This window comes from Staurois parvus, unplaced genomic scaffold, assembly GCF_062004578.1.
Source record: "Staurois parvus isolate SC_StPar_1 unplaced genomic scaffold, SC_StPar_1.0 ptg000011l, whole genome shotgun sequence".
Taxonomy (NCBI): Eukaryota; Metazoa; Chordata; class Amphibia; order Anura; family Ranidae; genus Staurois; species Staurois parvus.
The window spans coordinates 12775266-12789422 of NW_028317807.1; the positions used below are offsets into that span (position 1 = coordinate 12775266).

General features: G+C 40.9%; 1 protein-coding gene across 4 annotated transcripts in view; it reads left to right on the forward strand.

Moving 5' to 3' along the window:
- Positions 1 to 14157, forward strand: part of PARD3B (par-3 family cell polarity regulator beta) — a 1797179-nt gene that overhangs the window by 858872 nt on the left and 924150 nt on the right. For all 4 annotated transcript variants that reach the window (XM_089670923.1, XM_089670934.1, XM_089670945.1 and 1 more), the window contains one exon: positions 2906 to 3131. In XM_089670923.1, the coding sequence (XP_089527049.1) occupies positions 2906 to 3131 (226 nt within the window). The remainder of the gene's footprint in view (positions 1 to 2905; positions 3132 to 14157) is intronic.

The following is a 14157-nucleotide window of genomic DNA, read 5'->3' on the forward strand; positions in this document are numbered from 1 at the left end:
GTTTTGTTATTTTTTTTATATAACTAGCTATGAAAAAGGTCTGTTTTTAGACTGAAAAGCGTTAGAATATGTTTGCCATGGCATATGTTTACTCCTTTATGAAATAAAGAAGACTTTTGTATTCACCTGTTGGCAACAGTTTTTGAATTGGACTTGTAAGCAGATGGAAACTGCTAGTTGGGCACGGGGAGCTTTTATGAGCTTTGTGAGCTTTTATGCTTTAAGCATAATGCATTTGACAGGTAGTAGCAACCCACTTCTGTTTGGATCATTCACAGAACATCCTGAAATTTTCTCAAAGCTGTTCTCTAACTGGATGAACTGGAGATCATGATATAACTTCCCCACTTCTCCACCTCCTCCAATCAAATATATCCTTGCTTTAGTTGAAAAATGGTGTGAATGGTGTCTGTGAATGATGCCTGAACTGAGTGGGCAACCCCTTGTGGGTACTATGCATCAGGGCAACTTTTCCACGCAGGGTGCTTACGTATATTTGTCCAACATGCACTTGAAAAAAAGAAAACAGTTCTATTAAGAATTAAAAAATAATTTTGTAAAGAATACACTGCTCAAAAAAATTAAAGGAACACTTTGAAAACACATCAGATCTGAATGGGGAAAAATATCATGCTGGATATCTATACTGATATGGACTGGGTAATGTGTTAGGAACGTAAGGATGCACCATCGTTTGATGGAAATGAAAATTATCAATCTAGAGGACTGAATTCAAAGACACCCCGAAATTCAAAGTGAAAAAATGATGCAGCAGGCTAGTCCATTTTTCTGAAATTTAATTGCAGCAACTCAAAATGGTACTCAGTAGTTTGTATGGCCCCACATGCTTGTATGTATGCCTGACAATGTTGGGGCATGCTCCTAATGAGACGACAGAGGGTGTCCTGGGGTATTTCCACCCAGATCTGGACGAGGGCATCACTGAGCTCCTGGACAGTCTGAGGTGTAACCTGGCGGTGTTGGATGGACCGAAACATGATATCCCAGAGGTGATCTATTGGATTTAGGTCTGGTGAGCATGGGGGTCATTCAATGGTATCAATTCCTTCATTCTCCAGGAACTGCCTACATACTCTCGCCACATGAGCCGGGCATTGTCGTGCACCAGGAAGAACCCAAGACCCACTGCACCAGCGTAGGGTCTGACAATGTGTTCAAGGAATTCATCCTGATACCTAATGGCAGCCAGGGCACCATTGTCTAGTCTGTAAAGGTCTGTGTGTCCCTCCATGGATATGCCTCCCCAGACCATCACTGACCCACCACCAAAACGGTCATGCTGAACAATGTTACAGGCAGCATAACATTCTCCAGACCCTTTCACGTCTGTCACGTTTGCTCAGGGTGAACCTGCTCTCATCTGTGAAAAACACAGGGCGCTAGTGGTGGACCTGCTAATTCTGGTGTTCAGTGGCAAATGCCAATTGAGCTCTGTGGTTACGAGCAGTGAGCCTGCTGGAGGTCATTTTGTAGGGCTCTAGCGGTGCTCATCCTGTTCCTCCTTGCACAAAGGAGCAGATACCAGTCCAGCTGATGGGTTAAGCACCTTCTACGGCCCTGTCCAGCTCTCCTAGAGTAACTGCCTGTCTTCTGAAATCTCCTCCATGCTCTTGAGACTCTGTGCTGGGAGAAACAGCAAACCTTCTGGCAATGGCACGTATTGGTGTGCCATCCTTGAGAAGTTGTACTGCCTGTGCAATCTCTGTAGGGTCCAGGTATCTCCTCATGCTACCAGTAGTGACATTGACCCTAACCTGATGCAAAACTAGTGAAAAACAGTCCGAAAAGATTAGTAGGGAAAAAAATGTCCACCTGTAAAACCATTCCTGTTTTGGGGATCATCTCATTGCTACCCATCTAGTGCACCTGTTGTTAATTTCATTAACATCAAAGCAGCTGAAACTGATTAACAACTCCCTCTGCTACTTAACTGACCAGATCAATATTTTTTTTGAGCAGTGTATTTTCTTGTCACAAACATTTCTGTGAAAATATAAACAATTATTAGTTCTAGAAAAGGATAAAATACTGCATGTGTTATATGACCATGTCAAGCTTAAGAAATATCCATTTGAATCTGAAATATTGAGACTTTTGGCTCAAGAGTTAACTTTTGCCATCACGAAACAAATAGGATCATCAAATAACCAGATTTTCTGTTTTGCCATGTAGTATTCAAATGCATATTCTTCAGAAATGAAAACACTTCTGGCAAATATTTAGAGCTATTATCTACAAAAAAGTTCTAAAATGGTCTTATATACATACTTTATAAAGTGCCCTAAAACACAGGGCATGTTGTTGAGCAAATCTTGCCTTGCTCCTGTCCCCTCATCTGAAAACTTACTAAAATAAATACCCATCTTAGCTAAGGGAAATAATGAGGTGAAGAAGGTGAGACAAAGTTGGGTTTGAGCTAGTTAAACTTTGTATAATATATTACCTCTGATTTCAGAACATCCAGGGTTCTCTACAAAGTATTTAAGGCTGCATATAGCTATCTCTATGTGACTGCCTTACATATTCACGTTCCTCATCTGGGTGTTATTGCATAGTGCCTTTTACTTGCTGTATGATTCACAATATGTACATTGAATGTACTGTACTGATTGCTTTGAATTGCTTTTAACAGACCATTTATTAGTGAAAATGATAGAGACTTAGCCAGTCTCTTCTTGACCTCTTCATTGTATTATTATGTATGAGATAATGAGGGCAGTTTGCCATGATGCATGACGCAGAGCATGTGGTTGATCCAGTGACCAGATGTAGAGAAACCAACCACTACCCATTATAAATGTCATGCGTAAATGCTTGGTAATCTCATTGAATGGCATTGAACAAGCACAGTATGTGTAATTGGTTTTCCACCCTTTTTTCCTAGATGGCCTTTCGGATGTGAGTTCCCACTCCAGCCAAGCGACTAGTGAGTCAGCCCCAATGGAGAATGCACAACTAGAGGATACTGATAAATCAAAGAAAGACAAGAAAAAGAAAGATAAGAAAAAAGAGAAAGAAAAGGACAAATCAAAAGTAAAGGCTAAAAAAAAGGAAGAAACTGATGATCAAGAGAAGAAAGCTAAGAAAAAAGGTTTTGGCGCAATGCTAAGGTATGACTGTACTCTCTTACACCATAAAGTGATTGTAAACTCCAGACATGAAACCTGAAAAAAGCATATGTTTCTATAGTGTTTACTTGCCTCTCTCCAAAGCACTTTGTGTCATTCTCTCTGCTGTTTTTTTCCTCTGTGATCAGCATCACTTCTGACAAGTGTTCCTGACACCAAGAGCTAAAGAGCTGACAGGGGAGGGAGCTTCAGCACACAGCTTGTGATTGACAGCCACAGCTCTGTTCCTGTGTGAAGGGAGGGCGTCCCTTCCCTTCAATCAGCTCTGACCCAGACAATATATGTAGCCTCAACATTAAGTTGGAATTAAAAGATAAGTTCACTTAAACAAAATGAATAAATGCCCATTTTTTTGCAGGTATAAAGGCACCTAGCACATGCTCCATATGTGCACTCACTTAACTCTTTTTTTCCATAGACCTCTGTAGTGCAGATCTGCTCAGCCAAGAAAAAGCCTGGGAAACACAGTTAACCCTAACCCCCCAGTTTAGGGCACATAGTCAACCTACCTACAAACTAATGCTTGAGTCTTAGCTGGGGTGAGGGGGCAAGAAAGGAGGAGAAAAAAACAAAATGTTTTGCCAGGGCTTTGATATTCATGCTTCCATAGTTTGTGCAAGTTTCAAAAAGAGTTTAAAACTCATATAAGTAATATGTAAGTATAAGTAATAAGTTGTATAAGTAATATACAATATATACAGTATGTATATTAAGCTGGTCATACACTGGTCAGTCGCTGATAGCAGATTCAATCCAGGCTATATAACGCAAATGAGTGAATCTCCTGCTGCAGCTACTGTATTTTGACAGCCCGCAGGGCAGTGGTTGCATTTAGTTGGATGCAGGCACTTTTTGAGTGATAATTTCCTGAAGGCTTCTTTCTACAATATATCGACTTTTGTCAAATCGAGTGGGGCAGGCAAGGCACATCCACTGCGCACATCCTTAGGAAGCAGCTGGAATTCACACAGTGCATGGCCAGCTTTTCTGTTGAATTGAAATTGATTTACTACTTCACAAATTAATCGGATAAGGTTTGCATAAGATATATTCATAAACAGTGAGGAAGTACAGGAATTTGCCCCTATTTCTTAATGTTTGTTTTGCAGACTAACTTATAGAACCTATTCTTCATGCACATTATCCCAATAACTTGATAATGTACCAAAAACTCAACCCTTATTTAAATATTGACACAGCATGTTCCTGGTCAGGGTATACTACAGAGTTCCAGTGCAGTTTTGTCTAATGAGGCATCCCAAAATAAACAGCTAGTGAAATATTTTATGTTTGTGTATCCTTGCTGTTTATAGCCTCCTACTTGCTTCTGGTTAACAGAGCAAACATTCTGTGCTGCAAACCACAGACAGCACTGGTATCTCTGAGTTCACAAGGTTGAAAAAGTACCTTGCAGGTGTTTCATTCCCAATTTATCTGTGACTGTGACAAACGCTTGTTCCCTGTAATTTTACACTGCATAATTACTTTGAAGTTTAAATGAAACCTAAGTTTTAAAATAGGGATGCTATCATCAGGTTGATTTTAATGTTAGAAGTTAGTATAACTATTTCTATATATATGCTCTATATATTAATGTATGTTAGGTGAATGTTGCTTAAAGAGAAACATTAGTTTAAACTATTTGTCATGTGATTAGACAATTCAAAAGCTTTTGACACAGTTCCCCACACACGGCTAATGTGTAAGGTAAAGTCTACAGGCTTGGAAAAAATAGTTTGTAAATGGATAGAAAACTGGCTAAAAGTCCGTATTCAGAGAGTAGTGGTTAATGATTCATACTTTGATTGGTCTAGGGCTGTTAGTGGTGTACCCCTAGGTTCAGTGTTGGGACCCTTACTTTTTAATATATTTATAAACGATATAGGGTCTGGGATTAAAAATCCCATTTCAGTCTTTGCAGATGACACCAAGCTGTGCAGTGGAATAACGTCCTTACAGGATGTCTCCAATTTACAAGCTGACCTCAATGCACTGTGTAATTGGGCAACTATGTGGCAAATGAGGTTTAGTGTTGATAAATGTAAGGTTATGCACTTGGGGGCTAAGAATATACAAGCATCATACATGTTAGGGGGAGTACAACTGAAGGAATCAATGGTGGAAAAGGATCTGGGTATTCTGGTAGATCATAAGCTTCATAACGGCATACAATGCCAAGCTGTGATTTCTAAAGCGAGCAAAACTCTTTCTTGTATTAAAAGAGGTATAGACTCCAGAGAGAGAGGTATCATTTTACCCCGGTACAAATCATTAGTCAGACTCATCTGGAATATGCAGTTCAGTTTTGGGCACCAGTTCACAAAAAAGTATATTGGAGAACTTGAGAACGACAACCAAACTGATAAGAGGCATGGAGGAGCTCACCTATGAGGAAAAATTAGAGGAACTGAATTTATTCTCTCTTGAGAAGAGGAGATTAAGGAGGGATATGGTCAACATGTCTAAATACATAATTCTTTAAAAAAACTACTTGTCCAAGGGACTAAATCGAGGTCCCAATCTACTTGTCACTCATGACAATCTACTTGTCCTGATAAAAAAAAAATAACCAAAACCAAATGGATGCCAAACATGTCAAGCTTTAAAATTGTGTACACCCGTGGCAACGCCAAGTTGTCCTGATGGAGGTCTGGTAGGTGGCGCTAACTCTCCCTTCCTCCTGCCTCTTTTCCCTCCATCTCTCGTTGTGCATTCGGCAGCTCCAGAGCCCGGCCTGCCCAGCCCGCACTATGGGTCTCTCCCTTTGGCTCGCCAAGTCCTGACATCTTCTGCAAGGACAAGCAGAGCTAACAGTAAAAAAAAAACACTTGCCCGGAGCTGCATGTGCCGGGCGTTGGGCAATATAATTTGTGCATTCCTGATAGGTAGTGCATATAGTGAACTCGGTGTAGAGTTATTCACTTTAAGGTCATCACAGAGGACAAGGGGGCACTCTTTAAGTCTGGAGGAAAAGAGACTTAATCTCCAAATACAGAAAGGCGTTTTCACAGTAAGAGCTGTGACAAAGGGGAATAGACTCCCTCAAGAGCTGGTTCTGACTGACTGCTTTAAAACTCTGGATTCTTTCCTAAATGCACATCATCATCATCACTGGATACTAACATTTATAGGCAAAGGTGATCCTTTTCCCTTGCTCGAGCAAATTGGATCATGCTTTGGGGGGGGGGGGGTTGCCTGCCTCTGGATCAACAGTGGGTATAGGATTGTGTATATGGGATTATATTTTTTTTTTTTCCTTTTTATTGGTTGAACTAAATAGACTGGTGTCTTTTTTCAACCAGACTAACTATGTATTCCTATGGAACTCTTCACACAGAATTTTGCGGTCAGGTGCATTTTTTAAAATCCTGCTTGCTGCATTTTTGGTGTGGTAAAAAAAATGCACCTCCCTATTGAAATTAATAAAGAATGCAGCAAAAATGCATCAAAGACACATCTACGGTACGTTTTTGGTACATTTTTAAGTCACATGTCCTTTATGATCGCTGTTTTTGCTAGGATCAGTGTGAAAGTAGCCTTCAGCTGGCAGAGCTACACACTGAATGTAGACAGTATGTGTGGACAGCAGCACTCTGTACAATTCAATGGCCGCCACTGCTGTTCTTGTATAACTGTTCACTCAAGTGGTTACATGCAAACAGAGCCTCTGACTAACCCTGGATGATCCCTTCATCCAGGGATAACATTTCTGTGGAGTTTCTGCCTTTACAGAGGCATTTACCCACCTCTGAATGCAGTAAACTATCTGCCAATGGCCACCGATGTGAATGTAGCCTCACTACTTATCTAAGCCTGATCGCGATCCAGCGACGTACACAAGAGCTGCTGCTCTCTCGGGTCTCTGTCTCCTCACTGGCTGAGAGACAGTAGCAGGAACAAGTAGTTCCAAATGCTGTCAATCACAGCCAGTGAGGATGGAGCAGGGTGGGGCCGAGCCCTGTTCTGTGAGCGTTGTGGACACATAGAGCGGGGGCTCAGGAGCGAGCATGCACGATTGCTGCCACCATAGAAAGCAGCTTGCTATGGTTGAACATGGAGAGGTGGAGGAACCATGAGCACTGGCGTGAGACCTGAGAAGAGGAGGATTGGGGCTGCTCTGTGCAAAAGCATTGCACATATCAGGTAAGTATAATATGTTTGTTTTTTTGTTCCTTTAATATCACTTTTAAACCTTAACTCCTAAATTTGCCTCTTAAAATTAACCTAAACCTAAACTTTTAAACTGAACTCCAGACAAGCTGCTACATACAATGATAGAATGGGAGTCAATTTACTTGTTAAAGGACTTTTATTCATATCTATCTAACGCTGTCTGGCATAGCAGGATACCTGAATTTTCTTTGTCACAGTTAGGTTCAACTTATGGGTTTTGTTCCTCCCTCAGTCTGTACAGTAAAAGGAGAAGCAGCAGACCTTCCCACACTATCCAAAACTAAAAAAAAAAAAAGTTTTGCTTAGATATATAAGGATATAATAGTAATCCAACATATATTTTTCTATATCTGTATAGGTATATACGTTTTCTGCACATTAAATACAGGACTGACCAAAACCTAAATGGTGCCATATCAGTGTCACCCTTCATGAGAGAATTGTGAATTCTTAAAGCTGGGCAATTTGTTTTCAATTATTAACTTCTCTTTTTACACCGGTCATTAATATTTTAGCTTTTTTTTAGCTGTGTTAATTTGCCAATTTTCCTTAGAGCAAAGAACCACAGTGATTTAAATGTTTCATTCTAGTTGGAAAAGAGAAATGGCCCTTTTTTATCATTACTGTTATGGGCTTGTGCTCAGAATGATACTTTTTATGGCCAGCGGTGTGGAGTCTGTAATGGAATTGCAGAGTGGATAGTATAATATACAGATATTGACTTCCATTAAGCTGAGCAGTGTGAAGGCTAGAATACATTATATATAAAATATATTTTAGAGCAGTGTTGCTTACAAAGTTGAGCATCTGAGTGGAAGGTTCCAAATATGTTTAAGATAGGAAAAAAAGTTATAGTTAAGTTAATAGATATGTTTCTCTTTCTTAATATAGGGTGTGATGAAAGAGATATAATGTTGATTAAAAATACGCACATTCATCTTCTGGAAAAAGCAGACAGAAACAAGCATGTACAAAATTGGTAGGAACAGTTACATGAACCACTGATGTTACAGACTAATGCTAGAATAGATTCATTATTCTGGTTCTCTGTGAATTTCAGGTTAGAGTTTTACTGAAACACTGGATTAGTAGTAAGCTAAATGATAAAAGAGTAATAGTAGGAAAGAGTAATATATTTATGGCCAAACTAAGAATGCAAAAATGTTTTAAGTTGGGTCAGCCTCACCATAGAAGCACAGTCTTGTAAACAGATGCAGTGATTCAGCTTTTCCTTGCACAGGGCAAAAGGGGGCTTTAAAGGTGTAAACCTATATTTTCTTTTTGTCAATGCTGTGTTCTCCTTTCCTCACCTCCTCCCTCATATATGTTCTGTCAAATGTCTAGAATTTAGGCTTATTGAATAAGACAGTAAGCAAATAAACATAAACAGAGTTTAGTAACTCACAGTAGTCCAATTAGTATTAGCTTCCTAGTATTAGCAATGACTCCTATAATACCTTTCCAACAGAAGTTCCCAATGACTGATGGACAGCTAATATTGTATCTATCCACAAGAATGGCAGCAAGGTAGAAGCTGGCAATTGCAGGCCAGTTAGTTTAATATCGGTTATAGTCAAGTTAATGGAATCACTCCCAAAAAGAAGGATCGTTAATCACTTAAAATACATACAACTTTCTGGACCCAAAGCAGCATGGCTTTACTGAGGGCAGATAATGTCAGACTAAGCTGATTGATTTTTTTTTTTTTACTATATTACCAATGTTCCACCTAATGATTTAGTACAAAAGTTGTACAAGCTAGGACTTAACCCTTGGGTGGTTCAGTGGATATCCAGTTGGCTAATGGATAGATACCAGAGTATGGTTGTAAATGGGGTTAATTTGGAACAGGGACCAGTCACTAGTGGTGTACCACAATGCTCTACTATGTCCTGTTCTATTTAATCTATATGTAAGTGATTTAACTAATGGGTTGTTTGGCAAGTTCTTTTTGCTGATTTCAGATGATTGCAAAATGAGCAAACAGTTGTGACCAAGCAGTGGGAAAAGCTAATAGAATTCTAGGATGCATTTCTAGGGGAGGCACCAGTAGGAGGATAGAGGTACTGACTCCCCTATGTAGATCTTTAGTGAGACCTCATTTAGAATACTGTGTCAAGTTATGGAGACCTCACTTAGCAAAAGATACTGATAAGATACAAGTCCGGAAATGGGCAGCAAAAATGGTGAAAGGTCTGAGGGATAAAATATACCAATAGAGACTTCAGGAACTTAATATGTACAGTCTGGAGGAAAGAAGGGAAAGGGGAGACATGACTGAAACCTTTAGATACATTAGATGAGGTGAAAAAGGTTCAGTAAGGCAGTATTTTCAGTATGAAACCAAGATCCAGAACACAAGGACATGTGGAAGTATTGCTGTAATATAACAGTGTGTCATCCACATAAAGGGATATTTTTTCCGAGAGAACACCCCTTGTAAAACCGACGATGTCCAGAGATTGTCACACCAAAATTGCCAAGGGTTCTAACGCCAAAGCAAACTAAAGGGGCGAGAGAGGGCAGCCCTGCCTCGTCCCCCTCTGCAGCCTGAATGAATCTGACAATTCCCCATTAATCCGAATTCGGGCACTAGGGGCCGCATAGAGAAGACACACCCAACTAATGAACTTGGAGCTAAAGCCAAATCTAGACAATACTTCCCATAGATAAGGCCATTCCACACTTGCCTTAGCCGCATCTAAAGATAAAATTGCCCTCCCCCCAGGATTGACCACCGGAATTTGCAAATTCAAAAAAAGTCTGCGAATATTATTAGCCATTGCTCTAGAAGGAACAAACCCAGACTGATCTTTATGTACAATATTACCAATAATACACGTCAGTCTAGTAGCTAGAACCTGGGCCAACAATTTAGCGTCCGTATTCAGAAGGGAAATAGGTTGGTAGGAGTCAGGTTTTAACCAATCTTTTTCAGGCTTCAATAGTACTATAACAACAGCTTCATTTATTCAACCATTTCCATCCATGGCAGAATTCAGGGCATTGAGCAAGGCCAGGAGGAGTTGTACACCGTATCTATTATAAATTTCAAATGGCAATCCGTCTGAGCCCAGGAATTTATTACTGTGGGTGCCTGCTAAAGCTTCGGATAGCTCCTCAACAGTAATTGGCATATCTAGTTCTCTCTGGTCAGTCTCCGATAAAACAGAAAAAGGGCAGGTGTCTAGAAACTGCAAAAGCTCAGAATGGGTGGCTACAATTTTAGAAGCCTTCATTGCATCCCAAACCATTCCTGGCAGGGACAGGTCTTCATTCCGCTGCAGAAAGTCTGACAACTCCCCCGGAATCAACGAGAGCTGGTATAACACACCTGTAGTTTGACCCAGTAAGGGTCATGGTCAGACAGAGCCCTGGGTTCATACGCAGCATCAAGCACATATGGCAGGATAATCGAGTTCCCAAAGCCCAAATCTATGCTTGAAAGCCCATCATGAGTAGCAGAAAAAATTAATAACATTTTGCTGTCGGATACTTCACCCGCCAAACATCCTAGAGGCTTAATTCCACCAATAAATTAGCAAATGGGGTAGGCTGGGGGGATAATTGTCTGCCCCTACCGCCTAAGGGAAATCTCTCCAAACTAGGGAGTAAGCAATTGTTATAATCACCCAACGCCAATAGGGGAACACCAGGATGACTGGCCATAAATTGAGCTAAGCGTTTATTGACCTCTGAAGAGTAGGGCGGAGGGATATATACCGCAGCGACGATGCAGCGAACTCCATTCAAAGTACACAGCAGGAAAAGATACCTGTCCTCCACATCAATCCACTCCTGCACATGAACAAATTGAACAGAGTTAGAGATGAGGATACACACTCCACTAGAAAACATGGAGTGGAAAGAATGATATTGTATGGGAAATAAACGGGAGCGGTGGGTACCGACAGTGTCAGATTTCAAATGGGTTTTCTGCAAACATACTACAGATGGTTTTAAATGTTTAAGTACATGGAAGACAGCACTCGTTTGGTTCTATCACCCACGCCCCTCACATTCCAGGATAAAAACATCAATTCTTTATGGGAGATTGACATAATACATATGGAGAAAATAGAAAGGATAACACAGTCGTGGACAGATATAACGCCCCCCCGTGGGGAGCAGTGAGCGGATAGGCAGTAGGAGGGACCCAGATCACATGGGTCAGGGTGGCCAGGAGGACAGCTGCAGGAAGCAGGGAAGACAGGTCCAGTAACATGTACTCCACTAAATATAGACGTCCCAGGTGAACCATAAACAAAACAGGTACGCTCCAGGCAAAAACAATTCAGCAGGCCCATAGAGTAAAAGTAAATCTCCATAGTGTAAATCCACTTTATTGTAGATCAAAGTAATTAAAAACAATTGCACTCACATTTTAAAAGTCATCAGTAGGCATTTCCCATATAAGGGTGTAATGGAGATGAATTACAGGGAATTCAAATATGGCGCCGTGTCGGAAACACGTCACACCAGAAGTTGCGTCACCACGCTGTCTTTGAGCTGTCAGCTCGCACTATACATCGCAATCTGAATGAAAAAGGACACTATGGTAGGGGATCCAGTAGGACCCCACTGCTGACACAGAAACATAAAAAAAAACAGATTGGAGTTTGTCAAAACTTACCTAAGGAAGCTAAAATCCCTTTGGAAGAATGTGCTGTGGAAAGAAGAAACAAAATTACAGCTTTTTGTTAAAACCTATCGTTCTACTGTTTTCAGGAAAAGAAATGAGGCCTTTAAAGAAAAGAATACAGTTCTTTATCCACGATTCAAACAATTCTTTGTTGCAATCTTTGGTCAGGTTTTTCTCTTTCGTTTACGTCCAGGGAGAATAGCTACGGTGCCATGGGCTGTAAATTTTGACAATGTTGCGCACAGTGGACACAGGAACATTTAGACCTGTTTATTGATACAGGTGACTTTAATTACAAATTACAGGAGCATCACACACTTGGATGCAAACTTGATTGCAATTATTTTGTACAATTGTGAGAGGGTGCCAATCATTTTGTCCAGTCCATTTTTGAGATTTTGCGTGCAATGTTTCAGAATTGGCTCTTTGTTTCTCCCCTTGTTTTGTGTCATACTAATACAAACAAAAGAAATACTGTCTTTTTCGCCGTATAAGACGCACTTTTTCTTCCCCAAAACTGGGGGGGAAATGTCAGTGCGTCTTATGGAGCGAATATGGAGCGGCCGGACCGGTATTTCCACCGTGGCCGTGTCAGAATACCGGGCCGGCCGCTCAGCTCTGCAGCGGGACCTTACCTGTTCCTCTATCCAGCGGCGTGCTGTCTTCCCGGCTTCTGTAGTGTGGGCACTGGGCATGACAGCCGGGTGCCAAGTGCTCATGCGCAAGAAGCGGTGCTTTTTGTGAATGGTTAGGCAGTACCTGGGACACATGACAGATCCCAGAAGCCGCCGGACCAATCACAAAGCGCAAGTGCTTCTCGCTCATGCGCACTGGGCACCCGGCTGTCATGCCGAGCGCCATTACAGAAGCCGGGAAGACAGCGCGCGGCTGGATCGAGGAACAGGTAAGATCAAACAAAAACTCTGCGGAAGTAAGAGCGGGTACCTGTCAAATTCAGGTACCCGCTCCCCACCTCCCCAAAGGTCAGCAGTTATCTGTACTGTCCGCAGTCTCTGGTCATCCCTGTGCTGTCCGCAGTCTCTGGTCATCCCTGTGCTGTCCGCAGTCTCTGGTCATCCCTGTGCTGTCCGCAGTCTCTGGTCATCCCTGTGTTGTCCGCAGTCTCTGGTCATCCCTGTGCTGTCCGCAGTCTCTGGTCATCTCCTGTACTGTGTCTGCAGTCCATTAGTTCAGAATTTTTTTTTTCCTGTTTTCTGCCTCTAAAACCTAGGTGCGTCTTATGGTCAGGTGCGTCTTATACGGCGAAAAATACGGTAAGCATGAGAATGCATAAACATTTGCAATTGCAACAATGTTCTGGGGGAAGTGGTGCATTATCTGTCAGAAACACATGGGTGCCAATATATTTTTTGTTGTGGCTGTGTGTGTGTATATGTATGTATATATATATATATATATATACAGTATCTCCCAGAAGTGAGTACACCCCTCACATTTTTGTAAATATTTTATTCTATCTTTTCATGTGACAACTGAAGACTGAAGAAATGACACTTTGCTACAATGTAAAGTAGTGAGTGTACAGCTTGTATAACAGTGTAAATTTCCTAGCCCCTCAAAATAACTCAACAGACAGCCATTAATGTCGAAATTGCTGCTCTGACGTCACAACGCTTAAGGAGATAGGCAACACACGGCAAGTACATAGCAGAGATTGCAAATGCACACTGTGGATTGATTTTATAGCTGTTTAAAATGATTTTAACTACAATTACATGTGAGTCCACTACTATTTGTTTAATAAATGTTTTAAAAGAAGATAAGGCACTTTTTTATTACTCTTTATGGTACTTACATCTATGGAGGAAGAGTCCTATGGAAGTGAGGGGATCCCTAACTTCAGAGTGACATTCCCATCCAGTTTCAAGTCCAATTAAAGGGACACAAGCCTTATATGATCTCACTTAACGGTTTGGTCATATATACCAGGTGAAAGCACAGCCGGTGAAGGTGCACATTTGGTTGATATCACAACATATTATTGGTGGATTGCACACAAATCATTTGTGTTTACATCACCAGAAGGAGTGTGAAGTCACTGATTGAATAAGGATATTTTTTTGTTGCAATAGTGACATTGTATCTTTATATAGAATTTGTTTTGGATAATATTTTGGTTTTTATATTATACACTTTTCATTGCCAGTGGACCGCAACACTATTATATATTTT